The sequence below is a fragment of the Chroicocephalus ridibundus genome, chromosome 4, assembly GCF_963924245.1.
Source record: "Chroicocephalus ridibundus chromosome 4, bChrRid1.1, whole genome shotgun sequence".
Taxonomy (NCBI): Eukaryota; Metazoa; Chordata; class Aves; order Charadriiformes; family Laridae; genus Chroicocephalus; species Chroicocephalus ridibundus.
Genome location: NC_086287.1, coordinates 15,296,274 through 15,313,014, shown reverse-complemented (window position 1 = coordinate 15,313,014; position 16,741 = coordinate 15,296,274). Strand labels below are relative to the sequence as shown.

The 16,741-nt window shown below is 36.0% G+C and overlaps 1 protein-coding gene across 11 annotated transcripts in view; it reads left to right on the top strand.

The window, feature by feature from the left end:
• Positions 1-16,741, top strand: part of SOX6 (SRY-box transcription factor 6) — a 381,266-nt gene that overhangs the window by 331,540 nt on the left and 32,985 nt on the right. For all 11 annotated transcript variants that reach the window (XM_063331731.1, XM_063331728.1, XM_063331729.1 and 8 more), the window contains one exon: positions 14,337-14,445. In XM_063331731.1, the coding sequence (XP_063187801.1) occupies positions 14,337-14,445 (109 nt within the window). The remainder of the gene's footprint in view (positions 1-14,336; positions 14,446-16,741) is intronic.

Here is a 16,741-nt window from a genome sequence, read left to right as displayed (position 1 = left end):
CCATTTCATTCAGTGCAAAAGCCATCCATAGTTTATCAGTATATACTACTACCATGAACAGGCAAAAGCAATGAACTGCAATATGGGAAATTTATAGAGAATGTGAGAATTATCCTATAAGGGAAGGAGATGAAGTATACTATTGGCTTGGTTTGTCGAGTGACTTGCCTTTATCTCCATCCATGCCATGTTTCTGTAGCTATCTGGGAATCTGTATTATGAGAACATAAAGGATCCGGTTAAAAGGGGAAAAAGCACCCAATATCCTGTTCATGACCCCGTTTAAATTCTCCTAATGTAAAGCATTTGCCATGTTGAGGATGGCTTTCAGCACACGTGCCTCTCTGAATCAGGACCCACATTACTTATTCATCCCTCAACTGTTCTGACACTCCACTCCTGTGGTATTAGGAATGCTCCTGATGTGGTGCAGACTATGGTTTAGGTAGTGGAAGTCTCTATCATGTTCTTATCATGAGAGAGAGGGAAATTTTCCTGCAGTGTTTGCAATGATATGCTAGCTCAGGTCTCCTTTCCTTTTGTCCCTGCTGCTGCTCTTCCCTGCTGCTTATCCTCACTGTGCTTTTGCTGGGACTCTTGTAAAGTCTCCTGAAAACAACATCCTCATATTGCTGTTGTGTGTCACATCCTAATTAATTAATAGAATAGTAGTACACAAATTTCACAGTAGAATTCCCACTGACATCTTACATGGTGAAAAGTGAATATTATTTCAGATACTTTTGCGTTCTTGCTGCTAAATTTGCCTTGGATTTCAGTTCACAACTAAGTTAAACACTGAACATTTTCCATAACCAAAACACACAATTTATCACATTTTTGATTCCTTGGAGGTAGAAAAGGAATGGAGATAAAATTGAAAACTGCATTATAAGTTAATCAGCCACATTATTTTTTTCTTTAATATTTCTATTTTGTTAGTGATGAAAGAACTCATTTAGGATCAGACCCTTTTAGGCTGTGCTTTGGACCAAACCAAAGCAGATATAGGTCCTGAGATGAAGATCTTTAATAGATTTGAAAGGCAAGAGCTATCTAGGTTTCACAGGCTGCCCCTCCAGTGCAAAGAGGTTCTCAGCAACCTGGCCCGCAGCTCACTGCCCCCTCAAGGACATAACTGTTTGAGCAACTCCACTGTAAAAGCAGTAAAACATGGCTTTAAGAACAAAAAGTCCTCGCTCCCCTTTTTCTAAACTGGACTATTTCGCTGTTTGAGTTTTCAGCATGACCCTATAAATAGCTGAATTAGAAGATTTAAAGGATTGTGGGCTGTTTATGTCAGGAACCAGTAGGTTGGAGAGTGAGGGATGGGACAGAGCTTCACTGCTGCATACAGTGTCCATGAAACTGCACTTTGAATGTAAAGCAGAGTAGGAAATAAGAGTAAGGGAGAGCACAGATAGGAATATGAACATCCTATAGTTTTCATGGTGGATATACAACCAGATAGCTCCAGAGTATATAGTTCTTTCCTTCCTTTTGGCATCAACTCTTTCAGTTCTCCCAATATATAATAATTTGAAATTCCTCTTATGTCTCTGTTTCTAAACCCTAAGAAGCAGCAAACCTGAGCCTTGCTGTTTGCATTCTTCTGATATCAAAGACTCCTATCCCACTGGGGCCCTTAGCCATAGGAGAGGTTAGAGGGAGGGGGAAGAGATGTTTTTCCTCCTTCTTAGCTTCTCCACCAGACTGGAGGGTGGGGAAGGGAGAGGGAGCAGACAGTAGATTTTAATGTTCAAAATGGAGGCTGCGATGTGGCTGATGCCTGAGCTTCAGCACGTTGCTGCTTATCGCTGCTTCTCTTAGCTGGTGTGGCGGCGGGGTTGGAGCTGAGTGGAGGTTGGTACCTGATGATGCAGAGTACCCATCCTCTCAGGGAGTCAGGGAGAGCCTTGGTCAGACTGTTTTGGCAGAAGTCCATCCCCTAGACATATCTTGTCCCATATAGCAAACAGTAGAAGGATATTCTTCTTTGTGTTTAAAATCTGTGTTACAGATTTACAGGAAGTATTTATTTATTCTTCAAATTAGCTGAGCAGGGGAATTAGATAAACAGAGATGGATTTAGAGATCAGCACAATGCAGCAAGATTAAAAAACCCTTTCCATCTGAATTAATGAATTTCAGACTGCTTTTCATAAACTAGTTTTTCAGAAGTCATCTGCGAAGCCCTGTATAAAGAATTTTTAAAGGTAACTTAATGGGATGGAGAAAAGGTTTAAAATTATCTACTGGGGCTGTTGCAGGAGATATTAAATATTGATTTATCTTGGAGTAAGAATCATACTAAAGAGTGAGGCTTGTAGTCAGATCAATTTATCTGGAATACAAACTGTATGGCCATATTTAGTACCATGTCAACATGAATCTTAAACAAGTAGATGTGAAAGGTTGAGCGTTTAATCTAAATCAATTGGCTCTCCAAATCTTCAATTAAAAAAAATATCCTAACAGTTCAAACTGAACTGCTCCTAAATGTTTCAGGCGGTTTATATTTTAAAAAAATGCTTCATTTAGTCAGTCATACTATATCATAACCCTCTGCTGTGCATCTTGTTGCAACTAGGAACAAAAATCCACAGTCCAAGGCTTTTCGAAATCTTAAGTTTTTAATACTTCAAACTCTCTTGAAAACCCAATGTAAATCGTTCAAGGAATCTGGCAAATAACACTGTAAGCAATTTTCTGCTACTTGCCACTGCTACTGCACTGCCAAGCTTTTGGTCATAATATAAAAGTTGGCTCAGATTGTACTTAACCAACTAAAACTGATTATGTTCCCTTTTCAGACATAAATAGATACCAGCATGCCAGCTAGTGGTACTGGCTAAAATATTTTTCAGTATGTATAAGTGTATATAGGTCTCCAGTAGGAAATCCTTTATCCAAGTGTGACATCAAAGCAGTACTTCTCAGATAATTTAAGTGTTACATTTGCTTTTGTTTGTACTGTTTTCTTTAAACATATTCATTAGACAAGAGCAGAGCCTTTAATGTTCCATGACTGAAAAATCCATCAAATAGATTTACGGCTGAGGCAGTGTGGCATAACAACCAGTGGACTGGCCTAATGTTCAGAAGTCCTGGGTTCAGTTCTCAGCTTAATCATTGACTTTCTGGGTAACCAGAAGATAATAATTTCCCCTTGCTGTGCCTGGAGATACCGTTACCAACCTTCTTTTTAAAATTATTTGGATACTACTAACGTGCAGTGATAGGTATTATGATTGTCTACGTATATATTAGTAAAAAGCTCCAAAATACTGATTGCTTCCCCAGGACATTATTATTCTCTTTCCTATAAGACATAGCTAGAAAATATGACCACAGTTATAAAGTTTACAAGTATACAAAGGAGTAAGGAAGGTATGAGACAGGAAATTCCCTCTTGCTCACAGATTGTATTTGTCCACAGAGCAGCAAAAATCTTCCACTGGAATGAGGTGCTGGAATGTTCCTTCAGTGAATCACATGAACTTTTCCATATATGTCATCTAGAGTGGATGAATGAGGATAGGGGAAAGAGAGAAAAAGCTAATTTTAAATGCAGAGGGATGTAGTAGGACCCAGTCTATGCTTATGCTGAAAATGAGGTCAAAAATAGGTCTTAAGTGGGACGTAAGTGGCTAATATGTTCTGTGGGTGAAACCACTACTTTTGAAACTCCCATTCAAGATTGGTTGTTAAGGTATAAAAGCATTTTCCAAACTGTCATTGTTGCACTGAGCTGAAGAGTACTTTAATGGATATCTTATGTGGGAAATTTGAAACAAGCTTTCCATTATAGAAACAAAACAAGGTTTATAAAATCATTCTACTTTAAATGAAAAGCTAGAGAATGGACTTTTGCCAGTAGCATTAGCTATAGATGACTAGCAGTTTTGTCTTTGTATATTGCAGCAGTAAAACCACATAATTTTTTCAGCCTGTAGGTATTCATTTTGCATTTAAGACGGTTTCAGGTGTAAGGGTTCCTGGGTTCTGCATGAAAAAAAATGCATAGCCTTCAGTTACCCTTTTAAAGTACTCTCTCTCTTGCATTATTTTGATTCATACTTCCTGCATGGACGAGTTACTTCTTCCGAGAGATGTAAATCTCCCCCAGTGTCCAGGAAGTACGTATTTGCCTGCATTTGCATGTCGGATGTAGCAAATGGAACCTTTATCCTACTTTATCAGTTGCTCTTTTTTGGTTTTGTTCTGATGAATTTATAGTGTTCATAAATCCAGTTTGGGCTGCTTTTTCCTTGAGTACAAATTTTAAAAACGTAAATTATGAGCAACTTAGTTCTGATTGTATTAGAAAGATAAGCAAGTAAATATAGCAATTTCACTGATAGGGAGTTGTTCCTTTGCCTTCAGCTAGGACAGTGTTAATGCAAGTTCTTGACCACTTGCATAAATCCTTACAGGACTGTGTTCTTGGCTTTCTATTGTTTTATTCCTAAACAAGAATAATTCTTCTTCATATGAGAAGGCTTTCAACCTACCTGTCTCAGAGGGAAAAAGGAGTAATCAATAAGAAGGGGAAAGCATCTTTTTCACCTGGAAAGAAGTTTGTTTAATTTTTTTTTTTCTCAGATTCAGTATAAACATATGAGAACTACGCCCTTTGGCCCCGAGTCAGTGAAGTGCATTGGTCCATTCTTAATATAAGCACATAAGTATTCCCCTGGAGTTAAGTAGTGACTATCCATGTCCTTGAGGCCTCTCTTGGACCGGAGTGAAAGTACTCAGCACCTTAAAAGATTAAGGCCTATACGAGGCTGCAAGAATTTGCAACTCACTGTTTTCTTTGTGAGTTTTTTTTTCCTGTTGAATGAAGATTAAAGACAGGAGCTAGTTGAGGGGTACATCTACATTATCACAGGTATTACGTACATCATAGTTGATATTGTAATCATGCAAACAGTAATCTTGCCTTCCTGACATAAACAGTAAGCAGCACATTTTCCTGAGGCTGAAATAATCAGAGAAAAACATGGCAGTGATGGTGGTACAAGAGGCAAAACACTGCATAATGATGTTATTATCATTGTTCCATTGTCACCCATCCTTATTCTTTAGTGATGGCTTTCTTTTCTCTCTGAACATAACAAAAAAGGCCTGAGTATAAACAGAGTAATATATAAGTAGCAATCATAAAATGCAACCTTGAAAAAGTATACTTAAAATGCTACAAAATAAAAAAAAATCAGATTGATAAATACAGAAAAAGCCTACTTAATCTATATATGCATGGTATGCAATTATATATTTACATCCAGCACAAGGCAAGGCATATATTTGAAGACAGTAGCATTTGGTGGGATTTTGTTAACTGCCTTGATTGCATTTCTAATTCTAAATATGAATATGAACATTTAAGCCCAAGTGTCTTTTGCATCACCAATTTAAACTACTTCATGTGTCTTCCTGAAAATAGGATGGAACAGCCCTGTCTAGAGGCCTGCATTGCTTATAGAGATAAACAAAAGGGGTAGGTACCCCCAGTGACTCATTCAGAGTATCTGAGTTAGGTATCTGCACTTCCAAAGCACTGGAGGATTTACCCTAATGGAGCTATTGGAATTTATACTTACAATATGCAACAATATTTAGGGTCAAAGATTGCTGAAATAAAATGCACAAAACTCATACTAGGATTTTCCCTGAAGTTTAGTTCTTTAATTATAAAATCACTTGCAAATAGAGTATTTGAAATATTTGCTTTTAAATCTTTATAACTACTATCCACATGTAGAGTAGGAAAAGTGCATTTATTGCTATTTGATAATTGATTATGGCATCATGTAGTCCATTTTTATCACAGTTTTTCCAGTATTGTTTGATCATGTCACAAAATCTGACATGTGCCTATGATAAAGCACAGTTGAAATGATGGAATGAAAGTATCTATGACAACATCATTTGTCTTTTTCTTAGCTTTTATAGGTTTAAAATCAAACATATATATATGTGTCTGTTTGCATGCACTTTCATTTCCATATTGTTCACAAAAGAACATCGTATTGCCTCTCAAGATGTTTGACCAGTGGTGTGTGTGTATGTCTGTGTGTGTGTTCTGGATTTTTTTAAGACCTCTCTTTTCCCAACTTTGTGTGGAGGGCAGCTGAATTTGCTTTGTGCTGTTGAGGTTTGCAGAACACCGCAATGAAATTGAAATTGGTGACTTCTTTTCTGCCTTTTTTTTTTTCCATTCCAAAAAAATTGTTGTGCTGAACCTAGAATAGTTTTGCTGGTTGTTATACTGCTGTGGCTTCTTGCTAAAGCTGTGTTTTCAGCCTGGAATATATTACTAGATGATTAAGAGAAAAGTAGATTCACAGCTTTGAGGCTAGAAACCAGATCTCTGATCTTCTAAATTCTGTTCTGATTCTAATGCATGATAATACTTTTAATGAAAGTTAGTCACAAACAGAAAAGTCTGGGGAAGCATGTAGATATATGTACAGAATCATGGCATTGTCTAAATTTGGTAACAATATTTTCATACACTTCCATGTCATTTCAATGTCTCCATTTTTAAATACTTGGTGAAAGTGACACCATAATTGACAAGGTCCAATCATCTGCTTAATTAAACTGAAATATAGCAAAATGTATATTATTATTCCTCTGTAGTATTTAGTCTACTAGGAAAAAAACCCCTTTGTTTTACCATGTACTTATGCATTTATTCTTGTAACTCAAATGTTAGAAATTTGAATGACCATTCCAAAAGTCCAAGAATACCTATTGAATTGCTTCCATTAATCACTTTACAGCACAGAAAAAAAATTCCAGTCCTGCTATTTCCTAGTAGAAGTGTTAATTGTAATTTGTGTTTATTTTTGTCTGTTTCTCAAAAATGCACATGTATGTGTTTCGTTAAAGGAAAGTGTGTTTTTTTAAATGGTTGCATTCAGATTCTTTCTAATTACAAGGTAAATAGATTTGGTCTATACCATTTACTAGTTCTCCCCTAAATCTAGTAAGCAATACCTGATGTCATAAAAGAAAATTAACTTCTCTCCCTAGAAGGCTCCCAGTTAATCATCTGTGGATGTTGGTCAGGAGGGAAGGCAGCAGCGAGAGAACGAGGGAATTTCTCTTTGACCCCGACAGTTGAACAGCTTACACTCTGGAACATAAGATTTGATTATCTTAGCATGTGTTACTACAAATGTTATTAACAGTCATAAAATTATCCAGGTCTTTTAAAAACAAGTGACAGCCCAAGCTTTGGACTCTTTCTGACCTCTAGTGAATTCTACAGCCGTATTATGCAGAGTTTAAAGTACTAACTCCTTTTGTTTGCTTTTCATTTACCAGCTGTTAATTTAATTGATTGTCCCTTTTTTTTTCAAGGACTAATGACTTCTCATCAGTCTAAGGTGGAATTCCACAGTTTGTGTGATTTTTTTTTGATTTTTTTTTTACATCTTTGCATTTCAGTTGATGTGTAATTTAGGCTGCTGTACGAATTTGCTGCTGAAACAAAGAGTTAATCAGAAAGTTCTCAGATGCTGCCATGCATCATGCCTTTGTGCATGAATAAAAAGTTGGAAACCGCATGAAAGCAGTAGTTGGGTTACCACACAACTGGATATGCTTAAGTCTGAACGCTTCATAACTCTAACTACTGGGGAGTTGCAAACTTATAAATAACCTTGCAATTGGTTAAAACCATATTAAAACCATATGAACAAAGACATAAAGCATTTGGTTAAGGGGGCTCAGTAAGTGCAGTAATCCTGTTGAAAGTAATCTAACCAGGGCAGATCCATAGCTTAGGAGTGCCTGCAAGTGTGGCAATAGTTACGGGTATGTCAATATTTCATGTGTAGGAGGGTATAATATCCTACTTAGGTGGAAATTTGCTATCTGTTCTTTTTTTTTGCTTTTTAAAGTATTTTTAAATTCATATGCTTATTTTTAAAGGCAAGCTTCAATGCACTGAAGTCTGTTAACTTATTAGTACGTGCTGAATGCTCCCAATAATCAGGGAATTCATCAAAATCCTTATTTGTGTTTGGAGATCAAGATGGCTACTGCTCACACTAACCAGAGGCTCTAGGAATTCTGATCCTTGAAATGAGACTTCCAAAATAATTAGCTAAAGAGAGTGCTTGCAAGTAGGCCCTTTGGGTTTGCATTTATTTATCTGATGAATTTTTTTGCCTTTAGCACTCCAGTTTCAAGCTTTTTTCTAGACACTAAATTTTGATGAAATCGCAATTCTCAATTTTGACTCCAGAACTTGGGTCTTAAAAGAAGAAAGTCCCATATCATGACAATCACTATGAAACTCTGTTACTGAACAACTTTGGAGTATTTTCTGCTTGTGATGGTCTTCCATATGTCACATTGTCAGCTGGAAGCCAGCTGAAGTCCGCCAGTCAGGCAAAGAAATTTTAGTGTAAATTTCCTATTATCTGCTTTTAATCTCTTACTTTTCAGTTATGCTTAAAATGGAAGAATATATTTAAAAGAAGACCTCATGGCTTCTCTCTCCCCACATCTTTTCAAGCAAGCTGTTTGCTTTGAGGCACCATAATGTAACAAAAATCTGTATTCTGTAGCAGGGATGCTAGTCCATGCTGTATGTTCAGCATACAAAGATAGTATTGGAACAATTTATGAACATAGAGACCTTCAAAAACTGAAAACAGCAGTATGTCAATTCGAAAATTCACTGAACTGTCCCTCTCTTGTTCCTGAATTCAGGTGTTTCACTTACATAAAAAACATCTGGTTGTGTCAGCGTCATAGAACTCGGCATGTCCTTCATTCTTGCAACCTGTAAATCAGTGGCTGGAAAAGATATATTTTGTATCTTGTAGTATCTTAAAATATCAGCATTTCTACAATAAGTTTGCCTACTTGGCTAATTTAATTTCTCCGGTTTCTTGGAGCAACTCCCGCTGCTATGATGTTGAAAACAAGTTCTACATATTCACTACAGTTCTGCAAAACCAAAGGCCTGCTTTTAATTGTAACAATAACGCCACTATTGTGTTTATCTACTTTGCCATCCAAAGAATTCCAGCAGTTGCATGCCTACACACCAGTAGGATGATTGACATTGTTGTAATAAGGTTAATGTTTAAACTTCCCACCCATAATAACTAAAATATCCAGAGATAAGGCTGAAAGTCAATTTGTAATTATCCCTGCTGTGCCAAGATGTTGCAAAAGATTCTAAGTGGAGGGTAATTTAACTTTTCAGCCTTAGCTGTTAAAAAGTAGTAAGAAGGTGAAAAGCTTGGGCTGTTTGTATGTTGACTTTCCAGGGGGGCAAGAAAAAGGTTTTGTGATTCCTCCTTATTCAAACTGGGAATCTTTTTCTCTGTGTTCTGCTGAAAATGTCCTTTTTATGTTTTGAATATAGTAAATTGTTTGGCTGTTGTTTACTGTCCATGGTACATGAAGGGAATAGATCACAGTTAGCAAATGAGCCACTAGAACATTTAGTATCTAATAGTTCAATTGAAATACATTTCATGCATAAAGACAACATGTGATAATTATTTGTAGTGATTCTAACTAAAGTATTGTCCTCAGAAAAATAATATCCCTTCTGTCAAATGCTCTGTGGCTTCTGTGAATGACCTGTTTTAATTCAGTTTCTAGAAACTGGCTCTTTAAATTAATGTTGGTAACTGCTTCCATGCTAGACTATTGAAATAAAAGGTATTACATCATTGTCGAAACATGTCTACTTAAATAAAAAGTATTTGTTTGCAAAAAATACATATATTTTACATCTTTTACACAACGATCAGTATGCATGCCATTTTCCATTTCAGACTAAGCATACATTTCAGATGTGGAAAAAGCAAGCATGTTGAAATAATTTGAGGCATGGGTATAGTCGGATCAGTCTTGGTAATCCAGAGGGGAGGGGTGCCCAGTGTATTATTACATTTCGTATATTATTTTTCAAGAGATGGATGCAATCAGTCATCTTCTCGCATATGGTTTGAAAAAAAAATTGTCTTGCTGGCAAGTAAACTGTTATTTAAGTACACAATCCACAGTACTACAGAAACAGTTTTGCCAAACTTGTCCAAGTATTCTCACATCCTTAAAGATGGTATAAATATCATTTATAGCAAGCCGTTTACTTCAGACTATATGGAATGCCTTCCTGCTCCCCTGATCTAAGTGTCCCAGTTTGCATTATGGCCTTTATTGCTTCTGTTTGATGGAGTGATCAGTAAAAATTTAATGACACTATAAAATAATAAAAATGTCATTAATTTACCACGGATCTTGGATGCAGTGGTTGTAAAGTTACATTAATAAACAGAATATTTTTTACAACAAAAAGCATTGTTACGTGGGAACGTATAAATAACACACATAAATTTAAGAGCAATTTTACTGTTAGCACACACATTATTATGGAATAGCCAATAAGTGTATAAAACATAGTATATAAAATTTTATGAAAATATACTGTGCACATCAAAAATTCAGCTTTTATCTAAGTGCAGAGAAAAGCCATTATTGTGTGCTTACTGTTTCATTGCTGTTCTTTCACAAGATCACAATTTTATATTTGTTTCTAGTCATCTGAAGTTTGCAACCTTTTCAGAGGTGGGGGCTACTGCTTCCTCTTCCTTTACTCCTTGCTTCCCTAAATCATTCTTTTACCTTCCATACGTGAAGAAAGAATTGATACTTTCTGCCAGAACGTGACGGAAAAGTTGCTAATTTAATGCAAAGCTAAAAATAATGCCAAAGGGGTTGAAAGGCTTGCTTGGCGACTCTGGAAATAAGGGATAACTATCTAGCAGTCTATCTGTCATCACTGGGGCTGCTCCATCACTGACTGTGATAATATGTGAATATGATGGATGCCACAGCCTTGTGGCTCATAACATTTAACATTCATCAGCTCTCACTAACGGGGGCTTTATAATTTAAATATCTTTATTTAATATGCAACATCTACCTCATACATCATAATTTCAAAGCACTTAGAGAACCAACAGTCCTGCAAGACAGTTGAGCAGACTTTAATTTTTTCAATAACTTTTACGTTTTCTGCATGTTTGTGACTGACAACGCATAAATAAGTACCTAATCATATCACAGAATGGAAAATTAAGATTTGGCTGCTAAGAAGAATCTTTTTTTCTCTTCTTTTTCTCATTTTAAAGAAGTGATTATTTTTACTGTGTGTTCAACATATAAAGCAGCACAAAGGATCTGAATTGTGCTGGGAAGAGCTTTCAGTTTTCTAGTGCAAACTCCGATGGACCGTGTTGATCTAGTCGTGAGAAAGGGTTGTCACTGTCATGTCCTAAACCTTTTTTTCTGAAATGTAAATGGGGAAACTTAATGTGACTATACAGTATAAGCTCCATAGCCAGTACAAAAAATCCGTTCAAAAGAAAGGTCCAAAATGCTTTTTCGCAGGAAACAAAAAACCTGCACTGTCCATAGCGGGTACACTTTATTACAAACTCACCAAAATTTTCTATTAATATAGGTTAGGGAGGTAGCAATATATCCAGTAGTCAATGTAAATGTGGGCAAATATAACGCCCTTGTAGGTAACATATTTGTTAGTGCAGGTATGTATAGCCATTTACTTCTAATGAAGCTATGTCTTTTTTTTGTTTGTGTAGGAATATTATGTACAGAATCAATCTTCCTCTCAGTCCTTGCTCATAATAGGAAAAAGGATTTTTAGTGCAAGTAACTATTCTCCCTAGGATGAATTCAAGACAGGAGCAAAGACAAATCCCGTCAAAAAAGGATTGGAGCCTTGTGGGACAAGTTTCCTCTCATATGAATTTGTTGTATTTCATGGAATTGTGAAGGCATCGGCTAGGTTACAACATTATTAGTATGGAGTAATGTTTTTCTATTTTTTACAGTTCTCTGAATTTGTCTAAACCCAATGCAAATATTTAATTTTTTTTTACTATCACTATGAAGATTATTTTCACAAGCAAAGGAATGACTTCAAAAGGCATTTCAAAGACTTAAATATAGCTAGCTTTGTTACAGCTTTTTATGAATTAGATGGAGGGGGTTATGAAATAACTATAAGTACATCTCCTTTGTTTGACAAGAGCTGGTATTTTTATGGTGTAAGTGCTTTCATTTTACTGTTCCTGAACCTTATCATGTAATTTTCCCTTTTCTCCTTCCATGTCAAAATATTGATATTCTTTCAGAAACTTTCTTTTTTTCTTCTTTTTTTTTTTTTAACAGAATATTTTCTGGTAAAATCAAAGAGAATGAATGACTAGAAAGATATTTCAAATGTGCATATTGATATGTAGCAGAGTCTGTTGATTTTTATAGCAGAAAGGTATTTCTCCTTCTGAAACACACTTAAAGGCTGTTCTTCCAAGAATACTGCAGGTGCTGTATTAAGATCCTTAAGAAAAAGCTTTTAGTGCAAATATTTTGGAAGAGACAATATATGTGCCAAAAGCTGTTTTCTCAGTACTGATCTTTGGTTTTATCTCAACTGCAAATCAGCCCTTTGCAATGGAACGCAGAATCCTTGACAAACTTATTTTTTATTCTGTCTACCAGTAAAACAGATCCCGTCCTGATGGTTCAGGTGTATTGTTACACTGCAGAACATCTTTCAGTAAAATATTGGGCTTCTAGTATTGCAGTGCCTTTCTGCAGTCACATTTCATTTGTAACTCTTTCTTTTCGTATGAGTTCCTTTGTATATGTAAGCTTCTTCATCAACCACACATTTTACAGAAGGAAATAAGTTAAGAAGTTAACCAAATATAAAATGCAGAGTTATTTTGTTCAACATCTAGAAGACTCTGAGGAACTTTCAGAAATGCAGTTAGTACCTGAAATGCCTCAGCTGCATGTTGTGGCAAATCCAGTGTCAGGTTGTGCTTTCTTGTCTTCCTCTGCAAATTAAACAGAAAATAATTTAAAAAAATCCATGGGTGAAGGAATCAAAAGAATGAGGAATCAAAAGAATTCCTCAGTTGTTGGCCTGGTGGGGTTTTATTACTGAAAGATAATGATAATAGAAAATTAATCACATTGGAAAGCATAAGTATTTGGAGGTAGAGCAAATGAGGAGTCAAGGCCATCAAGTGTGTTTTGTCCTTAAGAACATTTTCAAGTCTATAACCATCTTGCAGGAGAGAAACTCCTAATGTTTTCTTATGTCTAATATGCACAGCACAGAACTAGGTCATTGAACAATAGACTGAACAGAAATCAGCACTCTACTTCTGCATAATGCATTAAGTATAACATGGAGAAACTGTTCGTAGAGCTGAAAGCTGGTATTTCATGTCTGTAAATTCAAGCTGACATGACATTTAATATTGTTTCATAGTAATGAACAACAAGGTTTCATTCATTCACAAGTACAACATAATGCCAAGTTTAGTCTGAAGACGTAACAACAAGGCAAGAGGGAAAACATGCTATGTTCCTTCAAATGAGAACGCTAAATTAATGATAACCATTGAACGCTTTGCTACTGATACACAGTACTACAGAGACTACCATTGTGAGACAATATTACACTGTCATTTATAGTGCCCTTGTCCAGTACTTGATTGAAGAACTGGGTTAATACATAAAATACCTTTCAGTTTCCACTTCCTAGTTCCAGGTTTCCTATGGAGGTCTCTGGCTCTCAAAAGCTTTCTGTTTTTCTAGGAGTGTGCATTCTTTTTCCTTTTTTTTTTTTTTTTTTCCTTAGGTTCCCTTTCCACTGAGGTACAATTTAAATTCCTAGACAAAATAATAATATCAGTTCTGTCATCTATTATTCCTTCTTTCAAATACTTGTCTTTGAAAACTTCTTGCATAAAATTCAGACTTGTGTTTTCTCAGAGGTATGAATGCAAACTTGAATTTCACACTGGGGAAAAAGTGCTTTTTCGATTAAATTAGCAGTATATTTTAATAGAAACTCTTCTTTCAACTTCTGAATTTTCATGTCTCCCAAATGTTGATTGTCTTTTCCAGTTTAAGTTAGAAAATAAGTAGAAAGACAAAGTGAGCAGCATCGATCAGCACTGTTTGCTGCCAAGAGTGTTTTGTATTTGCATGTACAAGCGTTTAGGCATTATGGCAGTGCAGATCAAAATAATCTCAAAGTTTCTGTATATGTTTCACATTTAAAACTGATTTTCATAAATGCAAACATTCCGAATCTGTAAAAAATTGTCCCTGAGTTAAAATTCTGATTGAATGCACTCATTATTTGTTCAGATTTTAAAAATAAGGCATGTATCAGTACACACGCCTATGCACAGGCATATAATGAGAGCTAGCCTGTACGGAGCATTAAGGCTACTTCTGTTCTTTTCCAGGAAAGAACAAGGTTTGAAAATTTAGGCCCACAGTTAACAGGGAAACCCAATGAAGATGGAAAACTGGGCCCTGGTGTCATCGATCTTACAAGGCCAGAAGATGCAGAAGGTGAGTTGCAATTTTGACTGTGGGTTATTGGACACAGCATCACAGAATAGTATGGCTGAAATGCTGCCAGTGTCAGAAGTACTGTCTAGCTTACATCCCACGGTAACACTTGAATGATTTCTGTGTGCTTTCGTGAGATTGTAAAAAATCCATAGTAAAGGGCAGATACATGAAAAGGACTGTATAGCCCTCTAAGCCCTTCTGCAATGCAACTATTTTTTTTCCTCCAGCAGCTGTCAATTAATTGCTTACATTTTATATTATTAATAAAAATGTAGGAAACATTGAGAAAATTATCTCAGCAAGGCAATATATACATATTTTTTTTTCCACCAGTTTTTAATGGTTTAGCAGCTTTGACGAAAGTTAGGGCTCTTTAAGAAGTCTACTCATCAGTGCACTCGCAAACTGTTCAAGATACAGCAAGCACAATTTTATTGTCAGGCAGCTGTCAAATGATAATGCAAGAATATTTCACATTTTCTATATGAAAATGTCTTTTTCATGATATAAACCTTCAGTGCATTTACACTCATTTCAGTGAGAGTTCTATATATCAGGCATAAAGTGTCAAGCCACAGGTGGAAATCAGTGTTTATCAAGACTGAGTTTAGTCTCTAGCAGCTCTGAAAGTGGATGCCACTGGTAGCCTCTCTACCCTATGATACATTGGAAGAGAACATGTAGATAGATAGGAACCCTACCAGTCACTGTAGTAAGATTAATGTACTGTTCAGATAGAATATTATGTAACGTTTTGCTTCTTCAATTTACTTCTGTTTGAGAATCATTTTGCTCTTTTTTAATCTGACAACTTCTAGTTATGCCATTGTTCTTGAGAAAAGGTTAGAACATCTCTAAATTTTTCCATTAATATCCAAACATCTGACAGGTTAAAAATTTGCTTTTTTCATTGGATCAGAAAAATAGGACCAATAAATTTGTGATTGGTGACAAATAGGGTTATTTTCAAATGATTCTTGAAATACTGTTACAGAATTTTACTGATAAAAAGGGATTAATATTTTCTGTATAGAGAAATATTCCTGTGATCACATATTCTGTTCTATCTGTGACCCAGAAATAAATGGTCCAGTTAAAGTCTCACAACAGTAAGATTAAATTGAAGCTCATCAGCCGTTTATTACAAATAATATTCATAAAGAGGCTAGCACCTTAATGAGACATTTCAGATTTTTTCAGATTTGTTCCAAATAAAACGAATAATTTCCAGATTTTCATTTTTAGGGAGCTATCATATATGAGGTTCATTTATTCATCCTTTATTGGATATGATTGGCCACTGTTGTATTGTCTTTAAACAGAAAAATAACGAACAGAATGTAGGTAAAAAATAGCTTTCAGGCAGATGTTTTGCAATGATTTTCTTTCTAGAAAAAAGGGCTTAGGAGATATATGGATTTTCAAAAGTACTTGTTGACTAATCAGTTATTTATAAAGTGCTTTGTAAAGGAATTTCCATCCTGCAGCAACTTCTCGTATTTCAGCACGTTGAAGGATATTTCTTTCCTCCGTTGGGATGAAAAGTTGCAACAGAATACTTACAGATACACAGTTACTGGTTCATATGACATCGAGTCCCTGACAACTTTCTTGTTGTTCTTACCTCATTTCCTTCAATTCATCCTTTCTCTTTCTAGTATCCTTAATTTAGTATGTTGATACACCTCGTGGTACTGACAGCCCCCCCGTTACTGGATAGTGCAGAACGAAGCTTTGACGTATGTAACCCAAGCTACAGTGATGTGTGCCACTTTAAGGACAGCATACATGTCTTTCTAGAGCTAGCGGGGCAGTTAGAGGCATGGTGTGTTGCCACGTGGGAAATCTGAGTTCGTGAATGGGTTCAGATTTCCAGACTTTGTTTCGCAGCCAAGAGATGTCTCTGGAAAAGAGGTGCTGGACGAATACCTCTGCTGATCTGAAAAAAACACTGGTAGGAGTTCAAAACTGAGCTGCTTATTTGCCCTTCTACTTGCAGACAAGGTGAATTTAGGTATTAGCTGGATATTAAAAAGAAGCCTTTTAAAATATCACCCAAGTTTTGCCCCTTACCTTTAGCAATCTAGCTAAGAGATGACACTTCTAGTGTCATTTAGAGTGGAAGTCTATTGAAAACAGTGCTGCTGAAATACCAGCAGTTAAACTGTGGCCTCTGATGTACTGTACCACAGACTCTGTCTTCCAGAATTTTAATGCTTCTAATTGTCACGAAACTATTACACATCTTTCTAGGTTTGCCATGTCACAAAGTTTTTTATGTGTGTTGCTATTA